General features: G+C 35.1%; 1 protein-coding gene across 1 annotated transcript in view; it reads right to left on the bottom strand.

The window, feature by feature from the left end:
• The window catches only part of UTP20 (UTP20 small subunit processome component), a 58,635-nt gene that overhangs the window by 27,461 nt on the left and 17,341 nt on the right, over window positions 1-13,833 (bottom strand). Inside the window, exons 19-34 of the mRNA XM_072399008.1 lie at window positions 12,876-13,022; window positions 12,653-12,787; window positions 11,531-11,608; window positions 10,023-10,201; window positions 9,479-9,616; window positions 8,440-8,528; window positions 7,296-7,401; window positions 6,559-6,709; window positions 6,203-6,265; window positions 5,973-6,128; window positions 5,150-5,226; window positions 4,795-4,874; window positions 3,859-4,102; window positions 2,510-2,707; window positions 814-904; window positions 87-172 (exon numbers count right to left, since the gene is read on the bottom strand). Coding sequence (XP_072255109.1) covers window positions 87-172; window positions 814-904; window positions 2,510-2,707; window positions 3,859-4,102; window positions 4,795-4,874; window positions 5,150-5,226; window positions 5,973-6,128; window positions 6,203-6,265; window positions 6,559-6,709; window positions 7,296-7,401; window positions 8,440-8,528; window positions 9,479-9,616; window positions 10,023-10,201; window positions 11,531-11,608; window positions 12,653-12,787; window positions 12,876-13,022 — 2,018 coding nt within the window. The remainder of the gene's footprint in view (window positions 1-86; window positions 173-813; window positions 905-2,509; window positions 2,708-3,858; window positions 4,103-4,794; window positions 4,875-5,149; window positions 5,227-5,972; window positions 6,129-6,202; window positions 6,266-6,558; window positions 6,710-7,295; window positions 7,402-8,439; window positions 8,529-9,478; window positions 9,617-10,022; window positions 10,202-11,530; window positions 11,609-12,652; window positions 12,788-12,875; window positions 13,023-13,833) is intronic.

Below are 13,833 nucleotides of genomic sequence, written 5' to 3'. Positions count from 1 at the left end.
TTTTCTTAGGAAATGATTTCTTTAAGGCAACAGAAAATGTGTTGAATGTATATATCACATAGCCATTAAAAGAAAAAGGTAATTACTTGTAGGGAAGAATATGAGGGTGTTTGTAACTCAGCACACAATCCAAAGCAACTTTCTGTACATTCTGGTCTTGATGACACAATAACTAGTAAAAAGAAGCAATTAGAAAACATTCAAACAAAATATATTTACAATATCTAAATACACATTTTTACATTTTCTTTGCTTACATTCAAAGCACTAACTTTGGTATTTTGTTGTCAACTTCTATATTAGAATCAAAAACTATAACAGGTCACTGTAAGCTAAACTGTAGAAATGTAATGCAAGTAGCAAGGTACACAATGACAGACATTCCAAAAAGTCAATAAACTAGAAAACAGCAGGGCAACAAATTTGTGCAGATGCCATTAGGTCTATAGGGCAGTTTAGTTATGCTTTTTGAGACAAACAGTAGTATGGATTATAAAGTTATATAACTTAAACCATTACAGAAATACATATACATTAACTCGGCCATCCCTAAACCAACCTTCAGGGTTTGGAAAAAGGCCATGTTTTCTGACAGGTGAAATTCAATTGAATGTTATTGATTTGAATTAAATGTTGCTAACTAACCCAACCAGCCTCCTCAAAGTCAAAAAATATATGAGCCTGTCAGGATCTTATGAGGTACATGACTTGAGAGGTGTAACAACAGGACTGGGCAAATGCTGAGCCCTAAGAACAGTCATGAAAGGCTGCTGTGTGCTGTTCAATTGACAATGAATATAAAATCTGAGTTACCTGGGTATAGAGGTCATTTAACTTGGGCTCCAGGAACAAAGAGCGTGGATTGGAAAACTTTGAAAACACTTTCAGATGTTCAATGAGCTGCCTGCAGATTTAAAAAAAAAAAAAAGTTTAAGTATATTTGACAGGATTTGGCTAAAAGTTATATGGTTAAATAATAATTAGAGGAAAACCAGCACCAGTGCTTGTGACCCTCTGTGATGTGGGTTTGCAAGATTAATATTTGAATATGAGTGACCCAGTACAGAGGTTTCTCTTCCAAATACATTTTCAAAACTTTCACTGTGAGAAGAGGATTTTCTTTTCCCTAATAATACCATAGAAACAATAACAAGATGACTTCCTTAGCTTTCACAATTGTGAAACTCAAGTTTGTCCAGCAGTGCCATGAACTAATAAACAGACTGACAATTGCATGCATCTGGCAATTAGTAAAAGCCTAAATTGTAATAAATGAGCAAAAGCAATTGAAAAAGGTGAGATGTGAAGGTGAAACAGTGGACCGAAATGAGTGGGATAAATTGCTTTACTCTGTCTAACGAGTGCCACAAATAACATTATAGTAATAACTGTAACTTACAATGTTTATTATACAGGAAAAGTCCAAATTTTATAATCCATTTAAGTGAAAACCTGTGAAGTCTTTATCAACTGGAGCCACATTCAATTTACATTCCTGAACTGGCTAGGGGCTGCAATAAAGAAGGGCGAGGGACTCATGTTGTCCACAAAAAAGCCAGATTAACATACCTGGTTTAAAAAAAAGGCTGATATTCTAAATATGAAAGTGCTGACAATGAATAGTAAGGGTAATGTCCTGCTACTTCTCCAGGATCCAAGGTATAAAAAAATACTCCATAGCAAAGACTGAAAAATTTTATATATATATATATATATATATATATATATATACTGTTATAATAATTGAAGTAATATTTTATTCTAACTTCCACTAGACAAATCCTTTCTTTCAAGCACTTTTGACTTTGATGAAAAGGTCACTGGGTTTGCATAACTGCTAACATTAAAAGGCAATAAAACACTTTGTTCCTTCCTTTAACAAATCTCCAGTCAAGGGGTAAGCCGTTTAATAAGTTTCACTAGATATTCAATTTACATCAAGGAAACTGACAAAGCAGATGGACTTCAACTATTCATATGGAAAAGCCAGCAGTTTTTAAAACTGTGACTATCATTTCAGAGTATTAAAAACTTTGAAAACAATTTTTCCTTAGAGAGGTCTAGAAGTGAAATATGAAATGCAGTTACATGACAGATGACAGGTCAAATTTCAGTGATTCTTTTTATTAGCGTTCAGTTCTGCAAGTTTATTGAGGGTGAAACTTGTATAAAGAATACACTACACAGGTAATGACTTTGGCACAATAGTATGAAATTAGCTTTGGGAGGTCATATGAGGTTAATGTCATGTTACTGTGCAAACAATACATTTTTTTATCAATGCTTAGTCGTAAAAATACATCATACAAAACAAAGCAGCAACTATTTTCACAAAGTTGATACCATGAAATGAAGATAATATGAAATAGAACCAATGTAGGACAGTATACATCTTTAGATACCTGCACACTACCCTTGTGCCTTTGTACAGAGTCTTGCAAGGCTAGACAAACAGGAAAGTTTAATTTCCAACCATATGTGTTCATAAATCTATCACATTAGGACTTACTTTGAGGCGGCTCTTCTTGTTTTCTTTGTTTGCAACCCTGTATTGTTGATTTCATCAGATTCTGGAGTGTCTTCTTCCATAGGTGCATCCTCGTCTAGAGGGACATTTTCATCAGATGCACTTGGGGCGTTATCAATGCTTTTTTTGCGAAGGTCCTGGGAAGGGGCTGCTAAAGAGTCTGCTGGATAATATTCATTGCTGAAAGGAAGCATTATTATAGACTGTATTATCTTGTATAAATATTACTACACAATTTTTTCTAACCAACACACAAACCTACACAAATACAGAAACCTACCTACACTAAAAACTAAACTGACATCATAATTAGACAAGCATCCATTGCACTAGAAACCAATTTAGTATCATCCTAGGTTAGAATATCAACAAAAAGCTCAAGTAAAAACAGTTTAAAAACTAAAGACATCAGGTAAGATAAAAAGGTCTCTACTATCCTCAATTAACAATCCACAAAAATTAAGTGACGTGTAATAAAACGCAAAAAGTTTTTACATTTCCAAAAGATGTCTGCAAAGGAGATTCTAAGGGCCATTCCAGACCCACAGTTTCATAGCGTTTTGCTGTTGGCTCAGCTATGCTGCCAATTCCTCCCATTTACGTGAATAGGAGTAGTTGGAAGCAGTTCTTTTATGCCTAAGCTGTGTGCAAATGTGGTTACGTGTGGTTTGCTGCCCAGAATCTACATAGCTTTCCACCATGAGTGTGAAAGTGCCCTAACTGCTAAAACAGTCTGCTGTGTAACAGTTTTCCAAACAAAGGCCTCCTATACCAATAACTATTACTTATTCTTTCTTGAATGTTGTTCAATCGACAAGAGTAAGCAAGTAATGGTTTCCTACAATCTAATTCTAAGATGGAGTCACCAAGTTACCTCTGCAACAAAAGCATCTTTGCTTAAATCTATGAGAATTACCCTGATGGGATTTAATATCAGCCAGAACATATAAACTGTAAAAAATAATCAGACTACAGTACATTGTACTGTAGATACAAGAGGATTTGCTAAGTGACTGACATTATGTTATAACTTGCACAGCCTTATAGAACAAGGGTGATTGCAGGTCTTCTGGATACAAAAGAATTGCTAAACTGCTAGAATTGCAAACTGATATCACCTGCTTACATTTCTAATTCAAATATACAACACTTTGTTTACTTTCTTTCCTGTTTCGTCTCTTGCTAATTAACCAATGCTTTTATAAAAAAAATACTACATGAAGTTTTTTACATTCTTTGAGAGACATCAGGAAATTAACTGACATTCAGAAGGCACTGTCCCAAAGTGGGTAATGGTGATACACCACCCTTTTTAACGCGTGCACTCCTACCTTATGAACCTGAGTAGGAGAGGGGAAAGTTCCCTGGACCTTGGCTCCACCCTGTCCGGAAATAGTGTCATGGCTTTCCAAAGCAGGAACCGAAAACTAGTGTAATCTGTTCTGTCATTTGTATTCGTTCTGCATTTAAGCATATCAACATATAAGATACCGACGTCCCCAGCACTAGAAGGATCAATATCCTGGATCTTATTGTTTGGTGCTTCCTCACTTAGCTCATCCTGGAGTTCCTTTTCTATAAAAAGAAAGATAAAACATCACATTTATGACCACAGTCCTGGAAACTGTGGAAGCTCTTCACATAAGTACTCAATCAACCGACTTAGTAAACGCTGAGCAGGGACAACCACTTAACTTTGCTCCTTTCCTCAATGTTTATAAATGAGCCAAAGAATAAGGCAAGATTACCAACTACATGTGCCAAGCTTTTTCTATAAGTCATATGAGTTATGTTTCTATTGTAATTTCAGAGTATCTAAAAATGAGGTGCTGTTTGCATGACTAGTATTTGGTCAGGCACCTTGCTTATACACAAAACAAATAGAAAACCATGTAATGCAGTTAAATTGTAAAAGAATAATAAAAACTCATATATGTACTTTTTTCCAAAATAATTTTGTATTGTGCAGTATAGGTTGAAATATACCTATTACAGCGTTGGTAACAACCCTAAGACCTACTGTGGTTTTCAGCGCTTTCCTTGCACAATCACGTGGACACAGTCCTAATGCTTTTCATAAAACTATATCCATATCTCACCAGGCAAATGCACTGAAAAGCCATACAGGTTTTTTTCTGACCACTTGGTAAAAAGTTTACTATTACATGTCTACGCTTTGGAATTATTAAAGCACTTGCACATTAAAATATTTTTACATGACAAATATAATTTAATCTGGAAGCTAATATACAATCAGTAAATTTTACCAGCATGAGCAGCAGACTTTTCCAAATGCTCATAGAACACCTTCCAAAAAGCTTTATTCTCCATTTCATTTGCATGAGAACTATAAAAAAAAAAAACATAGGGATAAGGTTACTCTCTGGGAACATGGCCAGAGAACGTACTAGACTTTTTTCAAGAGACCTGGCAATTCACTTTTCTTAGGTCGAGCCATTTACCACAAGATGTTATATTAACAGAAAATCTCTTGTAAGTGTGAAGTGGGACGTTTTATTATCATTAACAACTGAATTGTTTTTTTTAAACATCTACAGTCAAGAATCAAAAAAAGTTCTACAAAGTCAATTCATAGCCAATTCATAAATTAAATTTACTTACGCAATAAGCTCAATAACTGGATCCCACAAAGGAGTGAAGTTAATATACAGCATTGCTAGTAAATACCTCAATGGCACCTGTGTAAAAGTAAAATACAATATACATATAATTAGTATTACTGATGTGGCTGCATCACACCTTGCCATTCAAAAGAAGTTGTAATTCAGATAAATATAGCCACCAAAATTCTTGACAGCAATTTATAAAAAAAAAAAAAAACTGCATGCCAATTCTTCGACAGCACAGGGGTCTGCCTAGATCAATACAACCTTAAAACAGCAAAAGCTAAGAGGGACAGAGCAGAATATTAATACAGTCAAGTCAATTTATTGCAAGGACCAAGGTGTATATTCAAAAGATGGCCATAGCACCTTTAAGTCAGAAAAGTAAAAGGATTCTTCTCTCTAAATTACAGCAATTAACTACAATTTTTAGTACTGCATCCTTAAAATCTTCATTCCTTTAATTTGCTCACTACTTCCGCTTCATATCTTTGCACAAAACCCAAGTAAGCTAACGTGCACACGGTTAAGACCCCAGGGGCCAGGAGTTTGTTCTTTGATGCCTGTGTTCTATTAGAAAGATATTCACGTTCACATTATTTTATGAGACACTAAAGAAAGTAAGAGATCTTTTTAAAGTAAGGACATATAGACACCTGACACTAGAACAAATATACCCTTAGACAATATTTCCCAAAAATATTAGCTTGATAGGTTGGCTGGTATAAGACTTCTTTTATTTTTGTGTTTTACCCATTTCTTACCCAAGATGACATCAAGTGTACTCTACAGGCCATACAAAATCTAAATACTAAACCAACCTCTTTAAAGTCCTCCTTTGTAACTGCATGTACAAGGTCATGTCTTAGTTTTCGAAGATGAAGAAGCTTCTCTCGGAATTCATGCACAGTAGCTGGGACGAGCTCAGCTTGCAAGAGTATAGAAAACACCTGAAGGTTTTCTCCTTCTTTACACTCCTTAAGACAAAAAGCTTTGTTAGACTTTACTTTTTTTACATTCCATGTTACAGTTCATCCATGTGAATTCTTACCTCTAAACTCATTGATGGTTGGGCAGAAAAGTTATTTAATATCCTTACTGTAAGAAGTCGCACCTAAAATAAAAAAAAAAATAAAAAAAAAACAGTAAGGGGCATGAGGAGGAACAAACACTACTGACTTATATACTCTCCAAGAGAGTCACAAAGTAGTGTGAGGATTCACTGTTAATATTTTTTCTGGTAAAATTTAAAGAATAGTTTCCTATTTTTTATGCAATAACCTGACGAGTTTACAATGGTAATAAACTATTAAGCATCATAATGTGAGCATAAAAATCTGCAAAAGATGACAAGGCAGGATGACCATCTCCAAAAGCATCTCTGCAATTATTTTGGCAAATATATACCTTTGACAAGTTGCTTGATATATTATACTGTAACTTTGAAAAGATCTCCATCTGAATATCTCTTGAGAGTTGCTGCTGGCAACCACAAAACACTAATCTAGTGAAATAAAGATCCGCCAGAAGCAAGGCACTGGGATCATCAGGGAACAATCTGGAAAAAAAACGAAGATTAAAATATAAACATTTACTTACCATAGCTACACAATAGGTCAAATCATACAAAGACTGATCAACAACAGTTCCAATTTAAGCAAATTAATATTATATTTATTAGGTTTTATTAAATATATGTATGTACATTTTATTGTCATTAGCTAATCAGAATGTTCTATGGATATATTCCTACCACAGTCATATCTGGTTATCATTTGCAAGTTTATCTAACAACATGATGGGTGTAAAAAAATGTCTATTATGCACACAACAACAACCATAATCCCATCATTCGTCCAAGTGAAGCCTCTTGGATTCTAATATGGCATAGGATCCAGGGGGGGAGTTTACAGGAAACGATTTAATGACTGCAACAAGTAGCTGTGTGCATTGAGGCTGCACTTTCAGCATTGCTATTACCTTAGATCACTCTCTGTTCAGATCTGGATGTTAACAATCATATAGTAAAAAGAGCTTTAACACTTTTCTTACCCTATATAAATATATGTGAAAATTTATCTCCCTGACAAATAACTTCAAGCACCAATGAGATGACTGTGTTTGCAGAATATGCCAAAACTTACAGCAACAGGTCTTTCACTTTTTCCATAGGAAGCACGTTTAGAATTTCAGCAGACTCATCCAAACTGAGAAGAGTACTCACTGCCTGGCAAGCTATGCACAAGACTCCTAAAAAAAATTAAAGAAACCAGTGTTCATATAGAGTTATAGGTTTATTATTAGGGAAAGAATGATTTTGTAAGCCCCCATAGATAGTTTAAAAACTATATATAAATTCATTGGTAGCATATGCAAACATAACACACAAACACAAAATGGCTTCAAACATTCTCACTAAGTCCAAAAGATAAAACTGCACTAACAAAAAAAAAAAAAATATTTGAAGTCACTCCATTTTGAGGATGAAGACACGTTAAAATCAAAGTAAGGGAAAATAAATGCCTTCAACTAAAAACCTTGAACCTGTTAATGCACAATATTCAGTTTAGTAAATTGCAACTCCCTTCATTCTAAACAGCACTCCAACACACTATGCCAATGCATGTTGTTGCATTTGCTAGCAAATAGTAATTCACTGACAGGAATCAAATACCAAAGATGATTTGTGTGTTGTACTTGCATTATTGGTTTATCTTAACATGTGTGTAATGCATGAAAAAACTCATTAAAGAGATGTGTCACTTTGCCTATTCACAGAAAGAGACAGCATCTGTGAAAAGGTTGCACATGACCTACTAAAATGTTTTCACCAATCCCCCACTGCTTCTTTTTGTTACATATTATACCAAAATACCTTGTGATAAACATTGTCAGAGCTTAGAGGCACTGTCAAACCCTATGTCATGTGGTAGTATTCAGATTTAGAGGCTGCCTGCTAACCCCTGACCACAATCATGCTATCCTGTATACAATATATTACAAGCAGAAGTAGTAGGTGATCACTGGAGGGGTGAGTATCGGGTTCATCTGGGGTAAGTTTTTCACTGACATTGTCACTTTGCCCCAAAAATGCATGACAGCACCTCTAATGTATATTTGATTTAATGTTAGAGTTACTCCAATTTTGCATTTAGATCCTTGCAGTGTTTATTGAACAAGGATATGTCAATTTTTACCTTTTAAATTATTAATAATTTATCTTAAAATCTATTTTCAATTAGTGATTATCTAAAGTATCAAAAGTTTTTGTCACATTTTATTGCTTACCTTGAATAAATTTTGTTTGGTTTAATAAAGAAAATATGCTTGCTATAAAGTTTGATAACATTGGTGTGATTTTTTCTTTATTTAGAGGCCTAAAAGAACAAAAGAAACGTTAAGCATTGCACATACAATAGAAATATTAAATATATTTAAAATTTTTAATTATTCTCTCCAAGAAATTTAGTAAATTACCAATTTTATTAAGATAAACATTACCAAATAAATATCTTTAAGTGAAATATAGGGCTTTCATATACCAGTTTTGTTTCACAAGTCATTGGATGGCTACCTGTGTGGATATTCACAAAGGGTCAGGAAAGGGGGTTGGGGACTTTAACAACCAGAACATGCTTTCTAGCATACCTGATAACATAGCTGTCTAGCATACCATTATCCCCTCAATCTGTGAAAACTCTATATTGCATGGATATAATAATCCAATCACTAGCCTATGTTTCTTTTTCCAAAGAACCACAAACTCGTTTGATTGTCTCCAGCAAACTTGTCTTTACTAACAAAAGATAAAGCAGACCCCTCTCTTATCTTGGTGGAGTAGGCGGTGGTTTTTATCTAGGAAAGTTTCACATGCTGTCTGGTCTGAGGTTGCTCAAACAGCACCTAATTGTTATGCAATGTCCTTGGGTGACAACAGGCTACACCAAGAATGAGTATTCCTTGAAACTAATATGCCAGGTATTTAAATGGACAACAGCAACAGGTAGGAAAAATTGGCATTCGGAGATTGATGCATCTTTGATTACATTATGACAATATTGGTAGCACCCATCAGTTGCTGAGCACATGTCTGGTTCGCCACTGCAAATACAATGGATGTCACATGTGCCGGCAAAGTTTTTTTGGAGCTTTAACAAGAATGTCCTTCGGATGAAAGTGGCAATTATGTCTTCCAAATAAAAAAGCCCTACATGTTCATGTCCAACTCCTCCAACCAATGCTTTGTTAAACACACAGCTTGTAAAATGTGCATCCTTACAACCTTCTTAAAAACTCCAAACTAGTTATAATCTGTACCCATAATTACCTTAGATGAGGCAGAACAGTAAGTGCAGCCCAACAGTGAGACATTTCACAGACACCCAGATCAGGTGACAGATGAACCAAAGATAGTATGTAGTCCAGGACAGCAAATCCCTTACTCTGACCACCTTTCAACTTTGAACTATGAAAGAAATAAAGACACATAAGAAACAAAGCATATAACAGTTGCATAATGAAAATTCATAACCAAGTTTGCATCAAGTGATCATTGGTAACCAGTCAATTCATTGGTAACAGTCCTCATTCACACAAGTGCATTGTATACAATTACCACAACATGAGAAGATAGTCTATTTTCTAACCAGAGCTATGCAGACTACCATTCTCATCACATGAGAATGTGAGCACAATAAAATTTTCAAAAAAATATTCAGATTGAGATATCTTGTATTGTATTTATTTTAAGGCCAACACATTTCTTCATAGCAGACAGAAACACAATAACTACGCTGTATGAAGTAAAGGTTTTCTCTTAAACACTGGACACTACACATTATAATGTGAGCAATTGCAACAAATTCATTTACCAGTTTGACTTTTCCACAAAGACAAGGGGATATTTTTCAAATGCCATAGAACCAACTGTTGGGGGTTCAGCTTTCTCCAAAATAAGCCTTGTTAAAATTGCTAGGGCCTCACTCCTAGCAGTGGGGTTCTCATCTGTGAAGCACAGTAGGATATGCTGCAAGAAGCTTGGAAGAAAAAGCTGGAAAATAAAAAAATACTTATTAATTTACATTTGGTATCAAATATTACAACACAGCAATGTTGCTTCAGATGTCTAACAAAGGCCAGTGTGTATAGGGATACATTTCAGTGTGGCTAAAGCCTATGCATTTGCTCATTTACTGTTACCTAAAATAATTGGTGATGTTTTCAGGTGGCATTAAAGAGAAACAAGTGACCTGTTCTGTTCTCTGAAGAGGGTAGGACAAGCAGGGGGCAATTCGCTGCATATTTCTTATTAGTCATCAGTTATTTAGTGATCCAACACAGCGGATCAATAAATACCATTGTGCGACACTTGTAATGAAGCCAGATTGAAAATGTATCGTCTTTACAGAATTGACAATATGATCCACAATCATTAGAACCACAATGAAGACAAGCAGGATATTTGCAAAACATATATTAAATAACAGGGCTAGGGAGAAAGAAACAACATGATGGAATGGAAGAAGATAAAATATGAGTTTTTTTATATTAAAGCTAAAGTTATTTCCTTTTAACTATGTTCTAGTTCCTCCTCTCCCCCTAATCAACATTGTAATAATATTTGTAAATCAAACATTTCCTTTTATTATTTTACCATATTTTGCTTTTTATACAATGAAGGCAGCTCGTGGCTAGTAGTACGGCTCAGTAAGTATACTGTACAGATGTAGATTCCCTCTAAGTCCCCATAATTGTAAAAACCTAAATACAACAAAAAAGGGGAAGGCCAGGGACAGTCAGTATGGGAAAGAACACAACAGGTGATGTTGAATGTCCTGCAGCTATGAGATTATATGGGGTCCATCTGACTTGCTGCAGCTTCTAATACACAGTGTGCAGTGAAATCAAAGTAACCAATTTCAGTAAAGAATATGAGCCTTTACCAATATGCCAGACTGAAGTTCAGCTTTATTATAGTAAAATAGGCAGGAAATATGGCAGAAAAGCTGTTCACTTGTCCTAGCCAGCGGAATCAAAGAGAATTTACACCATGCTGAACTGAAAACTGTTAATTCTCCTTCAGCTATAGAAAAGCAGATAATCTTTCACACAAACATAATTTAGAACAGTAAAGCAACATACACACAAAAGATTGTTTCCAGTGACAGAAATTATACGCCTGTCTGGTACATCTATACTAAAGAAGTCAAAGATAGAATAGATGTGTAGTAGCTAAACTAAGCACAGCTTGTCCTAAAGCACAAATATGGGACAATTCTTTCTCAGACATATATGATACTTTTGATCATTTTCACAGCTAATACAAAATCAGCTGTAGAAGTGAAAACATCTTTTTTTTCAAAAACTATTTGATACTTGCCTGCTCAAACTGCTTCATTACAAAGAGCCTTTCTGAGAATTCAATAAGTAATCCTCTTGAAAATCCACTTTCAAACACCTTTAAAAAAATATGTAAAACAAAACGGTTATTGTCATCAAAATCAGATCATTTTGGTCACTTCAAAATCATTATAAATCTTTGTTTTTGGCAATCAATTTATGCTACTGACTACATCCAGTTATGTCATTTATCAGTCATACTTTTTTTACTGTCCATGAAAAGGGTTAAATTCAGACAGATTGAATTCTAGTTACAAATTAAATTTAAACACGATGTAATAAAGGAGTTTGAAAACTTTTTAGGACAGTGGTTATGGGAGACCTATGAAGGCTGCCATTGCGAATTCTACTATTAAGTCTAGCTTTAAATGAAACAAAGCAACTAGGCTTTCCTTTGAGAGGCCAACAATAGCAGCAGTCTCTCACTTCCCTTGCAGGGGTGTAGTCTTTGAGTGACACTTCTGCCTATGTGTCACTCAAAAGGGGAGGAAATTTCCCCCCAGAGTGACGTCATGATACCAGAACCTGCCCACTCTCCCATCGCAGAGGGTTCAGAGAGACAAGCCGCCCACTGCCCCAAGCCTGCAATTCCATACAGAAGACATGGTCCGTGGTTCGACATTGTCCGTGGTGGAACTGACGAGTTCTTGGCAAAACATTCCCGAGAAAAGTGAGGGCATAGCGTTCCCGTATAGTGGGAACGCTGTGCCCGTCCCACTATACCCCTGTTCCCTTGTGAACATGTTACTTTAATGTTAACACTATGAGGCCAGTGGAAATAAGCTATTTTATTTATTTTTTACATGAATAATATTTATATACACCAAGTGTTCTCCTATTTGGTACCTATAAACAATGGTACATGGTAAATAACAAAACAATTATATTTGCCCTTCAAATGGTACTCATTTGGCCTCATTCTAGGCCTGCAGAACTTTACAGTGGTCTTACATACATACATGCCTAACCTTCATGAATTGCTTAAACTTATACAAAGGGTTAAAACTAAAGTCTGTAGTTTTTTCTTTTTTATGCGTAATTTGTTTATCTATGCCTGTTCCACATGGAATGAACACATCTGGATATTAAAAATATCAGTTACCTTATTTATTGTGTCTTTAACCTCAGTCACTGCCAAAGAAACATTTTCATTAAGAAGCAACGTAGAGATGATAGAGAGAAGTCTGTGACAACAAGTTGGTGAAGTGTTGGGAACTTGTACTAATTTCGACAGTGTCTAAGATAAAAAAAAAAATGAAATTACAAGAAATTTTGTGACATTTCAGTAAATAGGGTGATGGACAGGATGGGATAAAGTAACTAACCTTGGACACCTGTTCCGGCTGAGGAATCTTTGATCCTTGACCATGCTCAACCAGGATAGAATAAGCCTCTAGTAATCTTTCTATCTGATCTGCACATTGTGCACTGTTGTTGGCATCCATTTTAGATGAAAGTTCCAGCAGGGATTCCTAAAAAAAAAAGTTATAAACAAATCAGGAACAATATATTTCTACACGTTTAATATATACTAAAATAATTATATTCACATACATTCCAATATTAAATACATGATTCAACCACCCGAAACCCCACAGTATTTATACAATAAATGTAAATAATATTAAACCTCTAGGATGTACCACTAATTATTTTTCAGCTTAGATTGAACCAAATCAAGTGTCTGCAATTATTTCTTTCAAATAAATATATATATCTGTAAATATATTTACTGACGTATTTTCCATGTTAACCATATAAATTTATCTAAAACGTTGGGGTTTATGAAGACACACATTTCTTACCAATCAATTTCCTAGCTACTAAATGTGTTCTCACAAGTTCTAAATACACTGACCTATTGTAGTGTATCACCTTCAGGTATTTCCATAAATATGTGCTAACCCTAACCCATACAAAGTGGTTAACTGGGTGTAGGAAATGTTAACTGAACTTTAGCACTTTAATATGCTGTAGTCCTCACCTCTCTCTTGTTCTCACAAAATGCTGTAATTCACAGTAGAGTATAGAGTTTGTCACATGTGTGATTGCAATTCGTATGAAAAGGTACACATGTAATGAAGATGTAATATGCTTACCATTCTGAGATTTGCTTTTTAAAGTCTTGCCACTTCACTATTCCTGGCTACTTCAAGTATCAGTCAAATGGGTCAATACCCACCAATTCAGCATACAATGTTTCCTCCCACCCAGTTGTGCACCCTGTACTGATGTGTACTGAGTGGGAAAATCTAGTTGTTTGGGATACTAGCAACAGTCAGG

The sequence above is a fragment of the Pyxicephalus adspersus genome, chromosome 2 (genome assembly GCF_032062135.1).
Source record: "Pyxicephalus adspersus chromosome 2, UCB_Pads_2.0, whole genome shotgun sequence".
NCBI classification, from domain to species: domain Eukaryota; kingdom Metazoa; phylum Chordata; class Amphibia; order Anura; family Pyxicephalidae; genus Pyxicephalus; species Pyxicephalus adspersus.
Note: the sequence above shows the minus strand (reverse complement) of the source record. Positions and strands in the feature narration are given on the sequence as shown.